Source organism: Ochotona princeps, chromosome 1, assembly GCF_030435755.1.
Source record: "Ochotona princeps isolate mOchPri1 chromosome 1, mOchPri1.hap1, whole genome shotgun sequence".
NCBI classification, from domain to species: Eukaryota; Metazoa; Chordata; class Mammalia; order Lagomorpha; family Ochotonidae; genus Ochotona; species Ochotona princeps.
The window spans coordinates 66,597,849-66,616,180 of record NC_080832.1 but is presented as its reverse complement, the minus strand read 5'-3'; the positions used below and the strand labels follow the sequence as shown (position 1 = coordinate 66,616,180).

The 18,332-nt window shown below is 38.6% G+C and overlaps 1 protein-coding gene across 6 annotated transcripts in view; it reads right to left on the bottom strand.

Annotated features, from left to right (window-relative positions):
• Positions 1-17,650, bottom strand: part of EPHA7 (EPH receptor A7) — a 152,955-nt gene extending 135,305 nt beyond the window's left edge. For 2 of the 6 annotated variants that reach the window (XM_004580374.4, XM_004580375.3), the window contains exons 1-3: positions 17,283-17,629; positions 12,875-12,939; positions 8,840-9,509 (exon numbers count right to left, since the gene is read on the bottom strand). In XM_004580374.4, the coding sequence (XP_004580431.1) occupies positions 8,840-9,509; positions 12,875-12,939; positions 17,283-17,379 (832 nt within the window). In that variant the 5' untranslated portion in view covers positions 17,380-17,629. Of the gene's footprint in view, positions 1-8,839; positions 9,510-12,874; positions 12,940-17,282 lie in introns of all 6 variants that reach the window. The other 4 variants (XM_036494213.2, XM_058660762.1, XM_004580377.3 and 1 more) reach the window with 3 other exon arrangements.
• Positions 17,651-18,332: the final 682 nt, after the last annotated feature.

The following is an 18,332-nucleotide window of genomic DNA, read 5'->3' as shown; positions in this document are numbered from 1 at the left end:
AAGAAGACAGATTCTATAACTTCCTGCAATTAATAGCTGAATGAACTAAATGGTTTGGGAATGCTGCTGGAAAATACACATAAAGACTTAATAATTTTTAGAAAGTTAGCATCATAGGTAGGAGATGAATGACATCTGTAAATCATTACCATGGCCTTCACCCAAAGTTGAACTATTCTGCTATCACAATAAAACGTAAAATCACTGAATTATATGTGTATGTCATGACCTACTTTTCATATATTAAATTAATGTGGGTATCTTAATAAATATATGCCTCAAGACTGTAAAGTTAAATGTTTAATATTTTACATGGAACAGGATGGCATAAAGTTATTTAAACCTGAGAAAAACTGAAACAAATGTCTCTCTAAAAAATTGTGTATCATATTTTATGTTCTTAAATTTAAATTTTATATATAAGTATATATATATAATACAAGGGCTAGTACAATGGGCATATTAGGCTTCGGATCTGCCTGTGATGCCGGCATCCCATATGGATGCTGGATCAGATCCTGGGTGCTACTCTTATGCTTAGCTCCCTGCTTACGGCCTGGGGAAGCAGCAGAGGACAGCGCAAGTCTCGGGCCCCTGAAGCTAGTGGGAAACCTGCAGAAAGCTCCTAACGCTTGGATTCAGATCAGCCTAGGACTGGCCACTGCGGTCTTTGAGGGTGAACAAGAAGATGGAAGTTCTTTCTGTATCTCTTCTTCTCTCTGTAACTCTGCCTTTCAAATAAAAATAAAATAAATCTTTTAAAACAGCAAATATGTAATTGTGTGCAAGTTTTCCTAATGGTATTTTCACAAATGATCACATTATAACCAGCAGTATAATGAATAAAACGTCTAACACATTAGTGATAACTGTCATAGGAGGAATGGCTGGGAGCTGTGCAGAAAAAAAAATCAAATCAAAAGCAAAATTTTTAAGGCATCACTGGTTTCATGCCACAGCCTGCCAGAAACTGATGCCAATTTAAACTTCCACTAGAAATATAAAACAGTGACCATGTATTTGCCAACACTAGGTTAATTAGAAGTGTTGTAAAGTCATCTATTAAGCTTATAAAACACAAAAACTAATTCAGACACACAAATTTAATATTTCCTTCCTTGGTTACTCATTTCCTTGTGCTTTTTCATCGGACTCTCCTTCATGTTTTTTTTTTTTTAATTTATCAAGTAATTGTGATGTTCAATGCACTCTGGAGACCAAGAAAGATGAAGATGGTTAAAAAGTACTTATTTTTAAATGATGTCTACAAAGTTCTAATAATACATGTGAAATGATTCCAATTTTAAAAATCACAATGGACTTTAAGTTTTTAAGAGGTTTTAAGCAAATATCTCCAGAAAACAGACAAGAAACTGACAGTACTGATTTGTTAGTGGGGCAAGGAACTGTGTGACAGAGATAACATTTGTTCCAGATCCATGTACAGTGCTGGCCCAAAAAAGTCTTAAAATAATTATCATGTTTCTTAATGGAATAATTTAAAGAACAGTAGTAAAAAGATTGTAAAGACAAAACAGGTAGAATTCAAATCAGAGAGGTATATTTTGACGATACAAAATATACAAATTTTCTACTGTACAGTGATTGATGTTTAGATTTTCGCTATTTTTGCTTTTGTAGTTCAAACTAATATTTACAAGGCTGAATATAATTCGGAAACAAAATAATAGTCTGCTGCACAAGCCACTCTCCCTTAAAAGGTGAACATAAACGTGTTCCAAAATCACCATCATTTAGAGAATTTTTCCAGTCACTTGGATTTGTTTCTTAAGACACAGAACATAGTAAAGAAAGTGAAACACCTTCCATTTCAGTAGGGGAAGAAGAATAAGAAGTAAGAGAGACATGGGAAGACAATGCCAGAGGATGGCAGTGACAAAATGGTGAATAAAAACCACTGTATTACTACCATGGAAATAAATTCTAAGTCTTCAACAGAATCCTGTCCTTATCTGCTAATTATTAGCATATCATTTTGCCATATGCTATGAGAAAAATGAAATGCAGTGAAAATTCTCACTGGAAGTTTAAGACTACTCATAGCGATTAGTCATCTAAATCAAGATATTAAGTTGTGATATGAATTGGAAATACAAGCGTATTTCTCTTGGCAGTATGTGTTTATGAGTAAACCTTTAAGAAGTTTGCTAAACATTTATTGGAAGACTAAGGTGGTGCAAGGAATTGTACAAAATAGTTATAGTAGGTAGGTAGAAAACTGAGTTCCCAATGTTTAAAAAACGAAATCTCTGAAGGAAAATTTTTTTTTAAATGTGCATTAATTCTACTGATATTTGAGGGTCCCCAGTGGGGAACGGTAAAATATAATTTTTCAAAATGAGGAATTATTTGGCTGAATACAAATGGCATTTAATTTGAAATTTTAAGGAAAAGTAGTATTTCAAGATAGGCTAGTTGGCGAGAGGTTTGGTTTTAGAGAAAAATGTCACTGTAAGAGCCTGCAGCATGGTATTGCCAGTAACTCCCACAGATTTTGGAAATGAGTGTTTCACAGAGGAAGTTAGGGAAAGTAATTGTGGAAGGCAATGATGCTTAATTATCTTTTCTGTGTGAGACCAAATGGGCAAAACAGACGTACTTGTTTGTATACACAAGGCTAGTGACCTGTGCCAAACAGGTGTAGCAAGTGCTTCAAACTACGTTAAGTAAATAGCTAAAACCTAGACAAGCTTTGGGCCCAGTGGAAAGGATTTAAAAGCCAGCTTTTAAAAAAAACAGGGAATTTCAGTAAGTAACTATGAGCCTGAATCTTTCTGAGTAATAAAGTGACCCTGTGTATGCCCAATTTTACAAACTGCATTTTGACTGTCCCATGTACAAACAAGAGTAGCAAAGCAGGAAAGTAGCAAACGTCAGCAAAGACAAAGAGAAGAATTTTGAATTTATTAGAAATGAAAGAAAATATTCAGAATTGTATCCTCTTTCAAGATACTCTAAAAGAAAGCTTATTTTTAAAAACAACTTTGTATAGAAAAAAAAAAGCACTCCATTACAAAGACACAGTCCAAAGTATTCATCAGAGACAAGGATTCTGAAGTCCGCACTTGTTTGAACAGTAATCTACCATTCTTGTGATTGTGAGTACTTCACCCATTTTCACTGTGTTTTGGCTTCCATATATGAAAAATGCTATATATAACATACATGCAGATACTGCTTGCTAAATGTTATTGAAACATCATATTAAAATATCAACAGGATTATTAGTTTTCTCTTTTTACCTGGGTAATATCTGTGCCTATTAGACTAAAGGTGTCATTAACACATCATTATAAGACTAAATACACATAAAGTATCCAGCACTTGATACCTAATAGTAACTAAAAAATAAAATGAAGGCTATTTAATTGAATGCCTAGAATTTTTTCTCTTTGCCACTTACTAATCCTGCTTTGGCTGAGCCCCATATTTTGCAAAGACGTTAAAATAATTTAAATTTAAAATCCATATGTTGAAGATGCAGTTCAGAATGTCTTTGCATAAGTTATCAGTATATTTATAGCTTACAATCATATGGTTAAAAAATATAAATCAGTGTTTAGGTTACATTGAAAACCTAGAGAAAGCATCATTCACAACCCTATCACTATGATAATCCATGATATTTAAGCTCCCATCTATTCTTTGTCCGTGGATATTTTGTGTTATTATAAACATCAAATAGACAAAACTTAATGTTCTTTCATACAAATGTTTAATAATATAGGTAATAACATTTGCATAGCTTCACTGATATTTTAAAGGCTAAGTTCAGTCAGAATAATGCGCCTTCACTTTAGACTTTTGGTTAATCCTGAAAGTTTCAATTCACAGACATTGCCTACAAGAAAATGGTTACATAAAAATTGAATTTCTGTCATTATGATACCTTTGTAGGTAAATTATCAGGGGTGAGATTATTGATAGAAAATTCAACTATTTGTGACCTACAAAATAAATGCTTATTCATTCATTGCTATGCAATTGCTTTACATAGCAATTTTCTGGCTGTATTATTAAGAAGAACATAACAAATATGCATTGATTATTTGTTATGTCCTAGATACAGTTTTCAGGATTTTTATATGTGATGTTTCATTCAATTTTGACAAGAACCCTATGAGGGAAGAACTATTTTTGTTAGCCCCATTTCATACTTAAGGAAATTAAGGTTTAGAGATTGTCCTACTTCATGAACATGGTGAGTTGTGCAGTCAGCATTTATAAACTCACTGACTTTAATATCTGCTTTATTAACCCTGTGATGTCTCTTACATTTCAGCATAAATAATACATGTCTTAAGGCCCAAATGTCGTCATTTAATTTTATGATACAAAATTTCACATTGCTGGTCAGTAACAATAAAGGATGGTTTTTAAAAAATATAATCATGAACATTTTAAATATTCTTAACGCTATAAAATGAAATGTATATTTTAATTCACTGAATGGTATACATTATATATATATATATATATATACACACACACAGAAATTGCATATTTTAAATTAGTGATAAACCAGTTAATGTAATTACTGGTAGAAATATAAAAAGTTTAAACAGAATTTTCTGTGAAAATTTTCCTTTGATTATTTTAATTTTTTTATTTTCCTTTGATTATTTTACTTCTCTTTTATGTGAAATAATCAAAATAAAATTTAAAATCTTTGTACAAAGTTTACCTTAAGCAACATAAAATAGGCAAGCTAACAACATTTGTATGTTCTGATATGCCTAAAGTGTACTGACATCCCTCAATTTTCGCAATTATCATTCAAACCAGAAAGAACACTCATAAAGCAAAAAGAAGCAGTGTTAATAATTAAAACAATTATCCCAGAGAAATCATGCTTATTTTTGGGTCTCTTAAAACCAAGTTTAATTAGTTCTTCAATAACTAAAAATCTCCCGATTAAACTACAAAAATAATTCAGAGAAGCAGTGTGGGTTGGTGAAAAAACTGATAATCAGGATTCTGAATGCGTAAACAATTAAGTTACTTATTAAATATTGTTGAACTTCAGTTTTCTCATATGTTTTTAGAAAAGAAGGAAAAAATACTTTCCACCACTTAATGATATTGTAAAAACTAAATGGTCAAAAGAATGTGATTGTACAATATAAATAACAAATTCTCTAATGACAAAGTTAAATTATAATACTTTTAACTGTACACTTTGAGAAACACTATCCAACTTCAGATTTTGAATAAAACTGTACAAATGTTACAAAAAAATGAAAAACATATTTTAATATACAGTTTTATTAGCTTCCCAAAAATTTATGTATGGAATTTACTATAATCGAATCTAAACAGGTTAAAATGATTATACCATTTATCAAAGAAAATATGTGAGTTAGCTTACATAAAAGTTGTGACAAAAATTATAAGATAAATTTTAGAGAAAGATTTGTGACAATAAAATTCTACTAATTCAAGCTTTAATATTACAAATGATTAAAGTACTGTTTAATAAAATCACTGTTTAATAAAAACACTGCATTTAAGATTTGGGTTTTTCCAATGAGCATACAAGATATATAGATATATTTGATATCCAAACTTGAGTGATTCATTTTCAGTCACTAAAAAGAAACTCATGCTTAAAGCAATCACTATGGTTTTCATTGTTACTTGCATTTCATATTGTGCTTTAAGAAGCATCACAATTGACAGCCACATCCAGAAGTTCTCAAATAAACGTGTCCTTAAGTGGCTGACTACCCTCATTGGGTTTGGCACTTGCTAGCATCCTCTTTCAAAAACATCAGTTTTCCTCAATATGTGACTGGATTTGTTGTCAAACTCTTAACAGGAAACCAGAGGAATATTATAAAGGCAGGCCTGGACTGATTCCAAAGGCAAGTACTTTGCAGCAATGTACTGGAATCTCGCCAAGCAGGGAAGTGTTTTTGCAAATGAACCTAGCTCCAGTAAAATATGTCCTTTTTATTTCCCTTGTCAACATCTTCAAGGCTAAAATTTAAGAAAGTTATGTCACAGACCATTTTCTTGACTTACAGCTATGTGCACTTACTCCTTTAGCTGAACCACAAGGATGCAGATGTATCCTGTCTCCTTCATTCATGTTGTTAGTCACATCAACCCTCACTATTAGTACACATTTCACACATTTCAAGGCAGAATTAATGTTGATGACAGTGAAGGTAATTTACTTTATTTTGGGGGGTCTTAACATAGCTTACAAGCGTCAATCATTTCAGCCCTCAAATGTAATTTCAATTCTTGAAATCAAATTCATAAGAATAATCTTAATATGATCACAATTAATGAGTTGATTTCACTCATTTGAAAGAAATTGGGATTTCTAGTTCAAACAGAACCGATTTGATTTTTAAACAAAAAATTTTTATGCAATAAATATACACGGATATAGAGGGAGAGTAATAAAACCATCTGAGGCAAATTACACAACATAAAATAAAAAACATGTATCTCTACTTAAAATCTTTAAAGGATGCCTTTAACATGATCTGGTAGTCTCTTGGTTAATTTTAACTGTTGCATTTTCCTAAGTATTTCTGCTTTATTTCTTTTTTTCCTAAAACTTTTAAACTTTACTTTCACATCTATCAGGATCATTATAATTTTAAAACCAGCTGCTGCTCCAAGCAAACTGTCATACTGTTCTTTAAATAGTTTTATAAGAATTACTGGTGACTGCACTGTCACTTTCAAGTAGCTGTTGGCAACATCTCATTTATAAGAACACAGCTTTTAATTGGATTGATTCGTTCACTAAGAATATTTCAATACTTACCGAGTGGGACAAAATTTTCTCTAGCAGTAGTAATAAATCTTAGTGTTTATTTAGCACATGCATAGAAACCTGTAGGATTCTCTACTAAATTAGAAATACCACCGGTAAGGGACAGCAGATACTGGGAGACAGATCTGACATCATCAGGGGAGACAACAGGATTCCGCTAGACTGGTTTACATGACCTGATCCTGAAGTATGTGTATAATTTTTGCTCAGAAGACACAAGGTCATCTATGGAGCAGATGATAATTATTTGTTGAGCTTTGGATACCTTATATTCTTACAGATCATCCACTTAAAGCTTCTAATCCTATATAGAACATGGGAAAGCATATTGTTTTAATTGTTCCATCTAAAATTGTACGCAATATAATATGAGCCACAAATGTAATTTTGAAATTTCTTATAGCCACTCTAAAATAGCAAGGATACATAGTTTAAAATGAAAATGAGTACTATATTCTAACCTAATATATCTAAAATACGATTAGTTCAATTATATAATCAACATTTAAAATTGCTAGTGACACATGGTTTCTTTTATTTGTTATATGGCTTTAAGATCTGGTATGTAGTTAATATTTTTAGCATCTTTCAACTTTGAATAGTCACATTTCAAAACCTAAAGAGCCACATGTGTCTGTGGATACCACAATGTAGACAGAAGAGATCTAGATATTTTTATTAGCTGTTAAATACTCTACTAGAAATAATTTCATGAAGTTTATATAAGAGTGTATCAGACCATTATGATTGAAGACATCAGTTTAGCAATGAAATAAAATCATTTTTGAAATTGTACTTGCTTTGTGATGGAAACTAGGGCAATATTGTTGCTCAACGCTCAGGTCCTGGAGTCTAAATACCTTACATCTGAATGTAAGCTAACATATATACTACTCAACTGACAGCAAGCAAGTTATTTGCCTTTGATAGCCCAAGTAATAATGAGTTCTGTCTCATCAACTAAGCTGGTACATGGAAAGATGTCTGCATGTAAGTTTTCAATCAAATTTATTTATAATACTTATCCTTATCTACAGTTCATGACTACTTAACAATTAATTCAAAATATTAAATTACAATCCTGGCTTAAGAGTGCAAAAGAATACAGGAATGAAAATTTTTGAAAAATAATCTGTTTTATAAGTTAGCTGAACAGGGTTCATTAATTATGGCACACTAATAGGAGGTTTTTGGTTTGTAAATTTAACTTGCTATTAGAAATGTAAATAGTATAACTTTACTTTATTTTTCCAAGGGAAAAAAAAATCCCTAAATCCTGGAGGTTTATGTAACATCAAAGTAAAACAAACAAAAACACAGGGTAGGGGCAATTGTTTGACCATATATTGCTGTGTGAGTGTGTAAAAGAAAATGTAGTTTCAAAAACATTTGAAAGTAATGTCTCTGAACAGAAGCATCCATCCAGAAACAAGTAAAACTTTATTTTGGTCCACCTCGACAAAGAAAAGTAGCCCACAATTAAAAACTTGGAGCTTTGACCAAATTGTTGAAATTTATTTAGTAAAATTTAATGATTTTGTATCATGGTCTCAGTATTAATAAAGTAATTATAATTTTGCAACATATTTATTCACTCACTGCGTCTCAGTAAATCTCATTTTAACAGTCCAATAACATCCTATATTCTGCAAATCACAGTCCAGATCATCCCAGTTCAAAAACAAGAAAAATCATGTGTCATCACTTGTGATCAATGTCATTTTAGTCTTTGTAGGGCAGAGTCCACCTACCAGTCTCCTCTCTCCAACCCCAGAGCACAGTGTGCATCCCATGACTTCCACAGGAAGCCACAACTTTGATTTTAGTAACAATGATCACTGATATTAATATTCCCTGTATACCTTTACAGCAGATATCCTTATAGATCAAGTTCAATATTCAATTAAGATCTATTGAATTGAGCTACTGTCACAAAAAGAGATCCATAAAGACTTATTCTTATAACATCAGCATTAAAACAGGGAGAAAAGGCAAAGTAGAATTTGAATAGCATGTATTACTTACGTTCACAAGTGTCCCCTTTCTGCTGGTAGCCCGCTTTGCAGATACACTTTCCAATGGGCACTAACCACTCTCCTTCGGCACTACAGTGCATCCTGGGGGAGTTTTCCGCTTCTTCCTCTGCGCTGCTGACGCATGTCCCTCGAACCTCGACTAGGGAGGAAAATTCTGAACCAGTCACAGTATCTGGAAAGATAGCTAAGTTCTCAATAATGGACCAGCACTTCTTGTAGTATACTTTGACAGAAACCAAAGCTATGCAAGCCCCTACGTCCTGAAAGGCAAGATAGAATCCCTTTTTGGACAAAGGTCCAATCTCTCTCACCTCAGTGTTAAGCTTCATCTTTCTTTCACCAAGGTCACCTTGGGTAAAACTTTCATCTGCAGCAATGGTGTCTATTTTTACATAAAGATTTTCTCTTATATTCCTGCCAGTATCGTAGTCTGTTTCATAATAGTACAAATTAAAGGTTTCTTTGCAAGTTCCCAGTACTCCAGGAAGACTGTTACAATCCCTCAGGGTGAATTTCAATTCTACAAAAATCCTTTGTGCATTGCCTTTTGAAATCCAGTTAGTCCGCAGCCAGTTGTTCTGGTTAGGCTCCATGACTTGGCACACCTGGTATGTTCGGATTGGGGTATAGTTCTCATCCAAACCACTGATTTCTTCCCACTGTAAAATTAAAACAGATCATCAGTCATCAGCAAATAACAATAACCTTCTGTCTTTTTAATGCATGAGGAATCTTTTGTTTATGACAAACACAAATCTTCAAGAGTGAGGTTGTACAGTAAACAGTGTACACCAACGAATGTAGGGGATTCCCATTTCTGCTTGGACTTGGTGGTGACAAAAATCACTTCATCTACCTGCGTTGCTTATACACACAATAAATATTTCACCTTGTTTGATATGTGTTAGCTAGTGTATTAACGTATCTTTTCACATATTTGTTCATATCTATCCCTGGTCAATGTTACAATTTTATAGAATAAAAATTATCCAAATTATCATTTAAGGCATTTACAATGGATGCACAGAATTTCTGACAACCAACAGGCAATCTAAGTATCCTTTTTGTGCTTAATATTAGAAAGTACCTACAAACATAAGGAAAAACATGTCAAGAACACTGAAATATAAAAGCATCTAACAATGCCTGGATTTCTAGAATGCAGAGTATTTTACAGTCATTTCAAAATGAAATATGATGGAATAACATGTTATAGAATGTTCCCTTATTCCAGTCATATATTTTATAGTCTAAGTAAAGCCACATAATTATAAATAGCTTTAAAAGTATGATCCATATCTACAAATAAATAGCTTTGAATCAACAATCAATGTACATGAAAAGTCAGTATTTATGATGTTTACAAATAGTTTTACAACAGGCAAATTATTAGATATATACAAATATCTATTCACACCCTGATACAATGCAAAGTACTAACAAATTCATGTCATATATTTTTTGTCAAAAAAGAAAATATAAGGCTTTATAACATGTGATATTTCTAAAATTATGGAGTAATTTATAAAGTTATCTTCCTCTAACTGATAAATCAATTCATTTTACTTAATGGCCTTAAAATCTCAAATAATAGCATTTTATAGTCTTCCTCAGGATTAATACAAAATTTCTTGCTTTACATTTACGATGATTTAATAACAAAACTCTCATAAACTTGCACTGATTTCTTAAATTGCAATAAATACGGAAACATATCAATATTTAACTCATAGTTACATGCAAGAATTTAACTACAGTTTCATGAAATGTAATAGAAAAATATAAGCCTGCAAAAAAGACTTATTTGTAAGCCTTGATCACAGTATAGATGTATTCAAGTGTTCTGCATAATATTAATATCTAATTTTAACAACACTGACAAACTAGTAACACATTACAATTGAAATATTTCTCATATTATTTACATGGAGTTTCCTATTGTTCTGTTACAGCACAATATCATTAAAAGTCCACCAATGCAGTAAAGAATACATTTTCATGCTCAGCGACTTTTTTTTGTGACAAATCAACAGCATATGTAGTTTTCCTTTGTTTCAGTTAGCTGCTTAAAATCTATTTGAATGGCAGTCAACCAAGTGTACGCAGAAGCATCCATTTGGAAGGATAGATTTTAGGCTTCTAATTAGATTGAAACTACTGACAGAATTAAAGCTAGTAATGTTACCCACCAAACTATTGAGAAGTTCCAAATACAAATTTGCACTTCGTAATAATCAACCAGTTTAATGAAACCAATTCTAATATAATATATAAAATATATCTCAAGATTTCTTTTACCTAATTTCAGGAACAGTTTTGTTCAACATACAATATTATCAGTTTTGCTAGTTTTTAACTCAGTTAAATGAGCAACTATTAAAAAAAAATTTTTATGAGGAAACCTGTCCTAGAAAACTGCAGTATCAATAAAGAGCAAGGCTATAAAAATGCAAACAGCACAATTCCTATCTTACCTAACTTTTTAAAAGACTGCAAAAAAAAAAAAAAGACTGCAATCATTTCCAAAAATAATACCATTGGGGAAAATATCTGAATTCAGACACTATATCGTTAATGTATGCTAATAAAAATAATTATTGGAAACATGTATAAGTAACACATGGTTAATTAATCATGTATATACTAATGTGTCTAACACAGCAAATGATGTCGGTCACCATTTTCTAATATCATCCGTAGATTCATGCAAAAATGTCGGGTTAATTGTTAGCTCAGGATGCTTTGGAGTGATAAAATGCCCATTTGAGTCCAAGATAACATTGGCAATCATAATTTATCATTTTATAGGTTGCATGGATGAAATACTAAAATAATATATCAGTTTACTTTTCCTCAGAGATAAAATCATCCTTTATCTCTACTTGCTTTAATTGATGGATGGCAGAAAATGGGCCACATCTGTCAATGGCAACGGAGGTGTTTCATTTTTTATTGTGAATGTCTTTCTATGATGTATATTATTTTAGTCATGAAAACCATTTTACTTTCAAGAAAAGCAATGCATCCATATCACAATTCAGAGCACTTTTTGGGTTTAATCTGCAAAATATTATCCTTTTTTCCGAATCTATTGGGAAGAGTAGAAATACTATCAAAGTATTTAGTAATCTGTCACAAATTAAGATTCAAATATTTTAAACCGATTCGCATTGTTCACACTTCACATTTTTAAACTGATCTTTGGTTTGCAATTTATATCGATTTTATGATGCTCTTGTTCTCAAAATCATTTCAGACTTAGATTCTTTGCAAAACCTTTTTCAGTTTTTATATCTCACTTAAATTTCATGCTCTTTTGAGTCCAAATTTCTTACTGTGTGAAAGATAAACTTAAGTAACAAAGAGATATATTCTCCTTTTTGGAAACCTTCTTTCTCAATAAGAGATCAGGAATGTGCCATCTCTCCTAACATATTTTTACTGTAACATGTGCACACCAATCATCACTTCTAATCAGTACCAGCAGATAGCACATAATATAAATTTAAAGAATCCAAATAATATTTTATAACTGATTTTGCAACACATTTTGAGCATATTACATTTTAGCTACCTTTTCAAGTATATATCGAATGATGCTAAAAGATTTTAAAAGAGGAAAATAGATTACATACTGTTTTTAAGAACTATATACAACCTACCTGATGATTATACCGCAAATGTATAAAGCAACTAAAGAGGTTTAAGTGAGTTTGTGGAAAGCATATCCCCTATAATTAGTGAGCATTTACAGCATGGACCCTGAGCTCTGATTCCACTCACACTGAGAACTCAAAAGTGATGGTTAGGCTAAGATTTTTTTTTTTTTTTATGTTAGTCCAAGTTCTCTACTCAGAGAACTCAGTGGGGTCATTGCAAACAAAAAGAAATAATGAAAACATATATAGAACTAAGCAGTTAAAGCATGAATGTGAAAATGTCCCTTGGAGTGGCAGGGGAAAGGTTTGTTTTTAATTTAAAAGACAAGCCACTGCTGATTTTAAAACTCAGGGCAAGCACTTACCCCACTGGGTGGAGAGGAAATCCATTCCAGCTCTGTCTGCTGTGCCTTAGAATCCAGTAGTAGCACTGAAAAACAGACATTCATTTCCAGAGGTTATACAAAAAATGTGAGTAAGGATGCAAACATTTTAAGTTAAACCTAACTTTGAATTAAATTGGTCTCCTAAGGAATTAAGATGTATGGATAGTTCCTTAATAGAATGATGAAATGAATAGCCACCTGATAACAAGTATGTTCATTTTCTGAAGGAGAAATAAGGTTGAAATGCCAATATTCTACTTGATGATCTTTGAATATCAAAATGAATCTTGAAATGCAATATCATTATTTTGGGTAAAACTGCTATGTGGTATACTGGTTCTACAGTAACTCTGTATAGTAGGTTTATCAATCACTGAGCCCTATAATTGTTCCCAGATATAATAACATGAACACAATGAGGCAAAATTCCTGCATTACTTGTCACTCAGTCATTAACTTGGAACACTGCTAACAGCATTCCCCACTGCTTTTTGTGAACTCCAGCATTTCTTTTTCATTCTCTGTTTTTTTTCAAATTCACACACACAATGTTCTACAGCTGAAATGAGCATAGAAATGTTAAAATGTAAAATAACTAGGCTAAGTCATATTTTCAGGGGGAAAATGACCATGTGTAAACAGTTTTCAGTATGTTTTTTTGCAACATCTAAATAATTTGACCTCTAATTCTCAAAATGGTATATCTGAACCCTTATTTCAAATAAGATTTGACTTCCTGAACAGTTGTACTCCACATTTTACTATCAAAACATTCCATTAAATCTTTATTTATATTTCATGTAACAAATTCTCTTTATACTATCAATATGTAAAAGCACTAGGATGCTACACATAATTAATACACATCATACTTCTCAGGAAAATTGTCCTTCCAAAGCACTCACTCTTTGGTTAAACTGGTTTCACAGGGTCACAGGAGTTTGACACTTTGGAAATATCTGACTCTCTAGCATTCTAACAAAGGCTTCTATCTGTCCAGAGAGCATGTGTATTCTCTAAGTATGTAAACACGTATAAGGTCAAATTCAGCATAATGTTAAAAATCAGTACCTACATTTTAGAGGAGCTTTTAAATATTGAATAACTCTCAGTCACTCAGGAAAATATGTGTACTATCGGAAAGGTAATGAATGTTGGCTATGCCAAGAAAATAAAGGAAAATATGAGGATATGTTCAAGTCTTTCACACTAGTCAAGGTTATTCCTCGTAGCTGCACACAGACATTAGGGCGGTTTGTTCCGGCGTGCTTTTTTTTTTTTTTCACTGAAGACCCTCAAGGTGACCATGACAGATCACAAAACAGACGTCTCCGTTTCAATTAAGAAGCACATACAGGTACATCACTTTTAAAATTTAAACTAGCCAAGTTAGTGAAGTTAGAGAATTTATGTGAAAAGTAATTGTTAAAGTGCAGTTTCACCCGCAACCTTAGAAATGAAGCACAAGGAAATATCGTGGGCTCCCCGAACTCTTCCCTTCCACATGCTTTGTTATCTGGTCTTTGGAGCTGACAAGGAGATGACCAGATTTTAAAGCCAAGTGACCTTTTTAGTTCCTTGGGATTCTTTGTGGTAGTTAGTTCCCTTAGCTGGGGTCGGGGGGTTGGAGGTCAGGGATCGAGCCAGCAAGCAAGTTAAGAGAAACTAACAAAAGTAAAACACAACCGAAAGTGACCGGGACGGCGTTGACTAGGAAGCAGCTCTGCGCTGAGCAGCGCTTCTCTGCCCGCCATGCGCTTGCTGGTCAACCCTGCCGGGCGGGCGCGCTTCGCCTTCCCGCGCCCAGCACCGAGCGCCTGCCAGCAGCCACGCAGCCCACCCGGGGAGGGGACAGGACCGGAGGCCGGGGCTCGCGGGCTCCCACGCCCCGGGCGCGCCGGGCTGAGGCGGCGGGGTCGCGGCGGGCGGGCGGCCGGGGGCCAGGGCGGGGACGCCAGCGGGGCGGGGCGGGGGCAGCCTGCTGGGCGCGCCGAGCAGTCGTGACGCCACCCTCAGACCTGGGCACTCCGGGGAACCGGTGGCGCCCTGGCTCACCAGGAGCTCCCAGGCGCTGAGGCAAAGCTTTCCGGGAAGCGTCTCCTCAGAGAGCACAGCGGCGGTGCGGAGCAGGCGGCTGCGTGCTAGCGGCTCGGCAGCACTTGGACTGCCAGCGTTAGCCTCTCAGTGACACAGGCGCTCCCTTCCAGCAGCCGAGAACCGACGTCCAAGAGAGGACGTACGGGGGGAGGGGGAATGTGCACGAAACGGGCCCCTCATCTTTACGGGAGCCACAGTCAGGCATCCCGGGAAGGGCAGGGGGAGACCGAGCACCTGCTTGGGGCGCTTGCCGGCGCTTTCCTGTCCAGGGTGCTGCCAACGCCGAGGAGCGCCTGCGCGCCTGGTCGCTCCCGGAACGCCCGCTCCGAGCGCCCCAGCGCACGGCGAGCGTCGCCACGGAGAAGCCGGGAGCGCTCGCCACCCGCCTGCCTCAGAAACGGGACCCCCGCCCTCGCTGCCTTTTAACACCTCACTTCTGCGTTAAAAGAATCCAAGCTTCTAGCAGCAGCATCCTCTCACGTAGCCCGCACCCAGAAGAGCAGAGTGAGCGAGCGAGCCAGAGAGCCACCCCGGCTGCGGAACCTCTCCCCCTAGTGCTGCAGTTATTTATAGCTCCAACTCCGGCAGGAGCAGGCTTGAGCTCCCGGCTTCGCTGCCTCCACCGTGCAAACTTTTCCTCAGGTCCTGCTCTGCCCCAGGAGTGAGAGCCAGGGCTTGGGACTGAATGCGTCTCCCCGCTCACAGAGTCGACCCTGTGGTCCGGTATGTGAGCGAGCGTGCGTTTAAAGCAGACCACCACCCGAACGCAAACGCCTGACCGTCAGCTCGGAGGCTCGGTTTGCTAGGAATGGGGTCAACATCCACTCGAGGTGTACATGTGGAAACTGGGGTCAGAAGGTCAGGCCTGATGAAAACTAGGATACAGCCTTGAGTTGGGAGGGGGCGGGGCAGGGACACAACGAAGAGGGATGCACTCGGAGAAATAGAAGAACCCAGCACCGAATCACTAAGTTTTCAGGAATAGAGTCGATGAAGCGACACTGATAAGCAGCACACACCACCCCCACCACCTCGCGCGCCCCTTCAGCACCATGACCTAAATTTGACCATGGAGCCTCTTCGCCATACACTCCAGAACAATTCTTCGCATTCTGCTTTGAAAACGTCCGGAAAACAACATTCGACAACCTGGAACTCGTGTGTGCGTATGTGTGTGTGTGCGTGTGTGTTGGGGGGAGGGGGTTGTGACACCGTTCAGAAGCAAGACGCTTCCACTGACAGGATTTATTTTTCCCCAGCTCCAACTACAGGCACTGGAAGGTATTTTACCTTCTGTCAATGGTTCAAAGGAAATGCGGAGGGGAGGGGGTTGGAATAAGCAAATAGAGGCGCATCCAGCTGGCTCAATACAACCCGCTCCCTCCTGCAAGAACTCAGCCTCAGGGTTCGGTCTTTCACACGGTTTGGCCACTCGCGTTCCTCCACTGCTGAACTGCGGGCCAAGACTGGAGAGACTTGTAATCGGCCAGGCGGCATCGCCTGGCAAAGCGCACAGCCCAAGCACGCCCCCGCCTCCCCCGGCGCGAAGCAGCCCGCCGGGCCGCCAGCCACTGCCCCCTCCAGCCACTGCCCCCTCGGCCGGCTGCCCCGCGCGCAGCGCGCCTTGAACCGAGCCCTCCCCGCGCGCCCGCCCGCCGGGAGCCGGGCGCAGGCTGCGCGCCCTCGGCAGGCTGCACTCGGCGGCGTTATTGTTCCGCGCCGGCGGCAGAGCGCCCACCGCAGGCCCGCGACGCCTCGGACGCGGCGAGCACTTCATTAGTGACCCTAGCGTTCCGAGCTCCTACAAGTTCTGGCCCCGCGGAGAAGGCTACCGGGCTCCCGCTTCCAGCCCGCGGGCTCGGCCTGGACGCTAGGGGCTGCGCTGGCTCGGCTCTCGCACCCAACTCCGGCCAGAGCTCTCTCACCGGAGGCGAGAAGCCGGCGGATGAAGTGGAAAGAGGGATAGAGCGAGAGCTGCGACGCGCCCCGGCATCCAGGGAAGGCGCTCGCCTGGCGCAGCCTCCATCCCGCCCCGCCGCCCCCCGACAGCCCGCTGCCCACCGGTGGACGGCCCCCCGGGCGCTCGGCTGCAGGCGGTTCCGTGCAGCCCCGGCTGCTCGCCTACCGGTCTGCCAGGAGCCGCCAGAGCGGTGAGGGGGCGGGGAGCGGGCGGGGGAGGGTCGCCCGGCGCCGGAGGCGCGGCCGGCAGAGCCGCGGACTAACCAGCTCGTGCAGGTAGACAGCTAAATAAATAAGTCAGAACAAACTTTGCTTTCCCCCATCGCCTTACCTTCCTTCGCAGCCTGCGCCTCCCCCGTGTGTGCAAAACGGAGCAGCCAGATGTAGCATAAAATAATCCATGAAGGGTACCGAGTTTGAAAAACCATGGTGCATGAGCAGGTTTTATTTTAGGTCTCAATTATCTTGAGTCGTAGCTTTTGAAATGCTGTTTGTTCCGAAGTGTATTGATTATTATTTTTGTATTTTATTTTATTTTATTTGCGCTGCTTGCATCGATCCTTCTCGGTCCCCGGCCGGCTGCTCCACGCTTAGCTTTTTTTATTCCCCCGCCCCCCCTTCCTGTTCGTTCGCACCGTGTTTGCTGCCTGCAAGTCTCCGACTGCAGACCGGCCGCTTGCTCCACACTCCAATAATATCAATTAGGGGGGGAGGGGGCGGAGCTGCAAGCCGAGTGTCCCCGCCACTCCGGCTGAATGGCAGGCGCGCCCGGCCTGCCAGGCGGCGATTCCCAGGGCTCAGGGGCGGGCTCCGGCGCAGCGGCCGCCCCAGCCGAGGGGGCGGCGTCCAGGGCGCGCGCCAATCGGCGCCGAGCGGAGTCAGGTTGCGGGTCCAGGATTCCCTCCAGGTTCTGAGCTCGGGGCTGGAGCGTTGGATGCTCTGCAAGGGAAGCCGAGGATGGCATGTGGCTGTGGGCGCCCTGCTTGTAGCAACCGCAGCTTTCGTGGAGCAGATTAAATCCGAGAATAATACTCCCAACGTGCACACTTCTCTCTTTTACTGTTCTCCTAGCGATCTTTTTAGGAACTAGAGGCGAAGAAAGCGTCTCTGAGCTACCAGAGAGCCTGGACAGTGCAAGAAGCTATGCCTTTGAGTAAAGTGTCTTTTAATATTTTTAATTGTTATTCACAACCTCCTCCGTGGATTGGGTAACTTTGCTTTTTGCCTCTCCCTTCTCCTCCCCCGCCGAAAAGAAAACTTTCTGTCTTTTCCTCAAATTGTGGGGGGGTGGGGGAGGCAAGGGACACCACCCAGCACTATCCCCTGAAAGAAAAAAAGTTACCAAATGCGTTATGCTGAAACAATGTTTCCAGGACTTTGC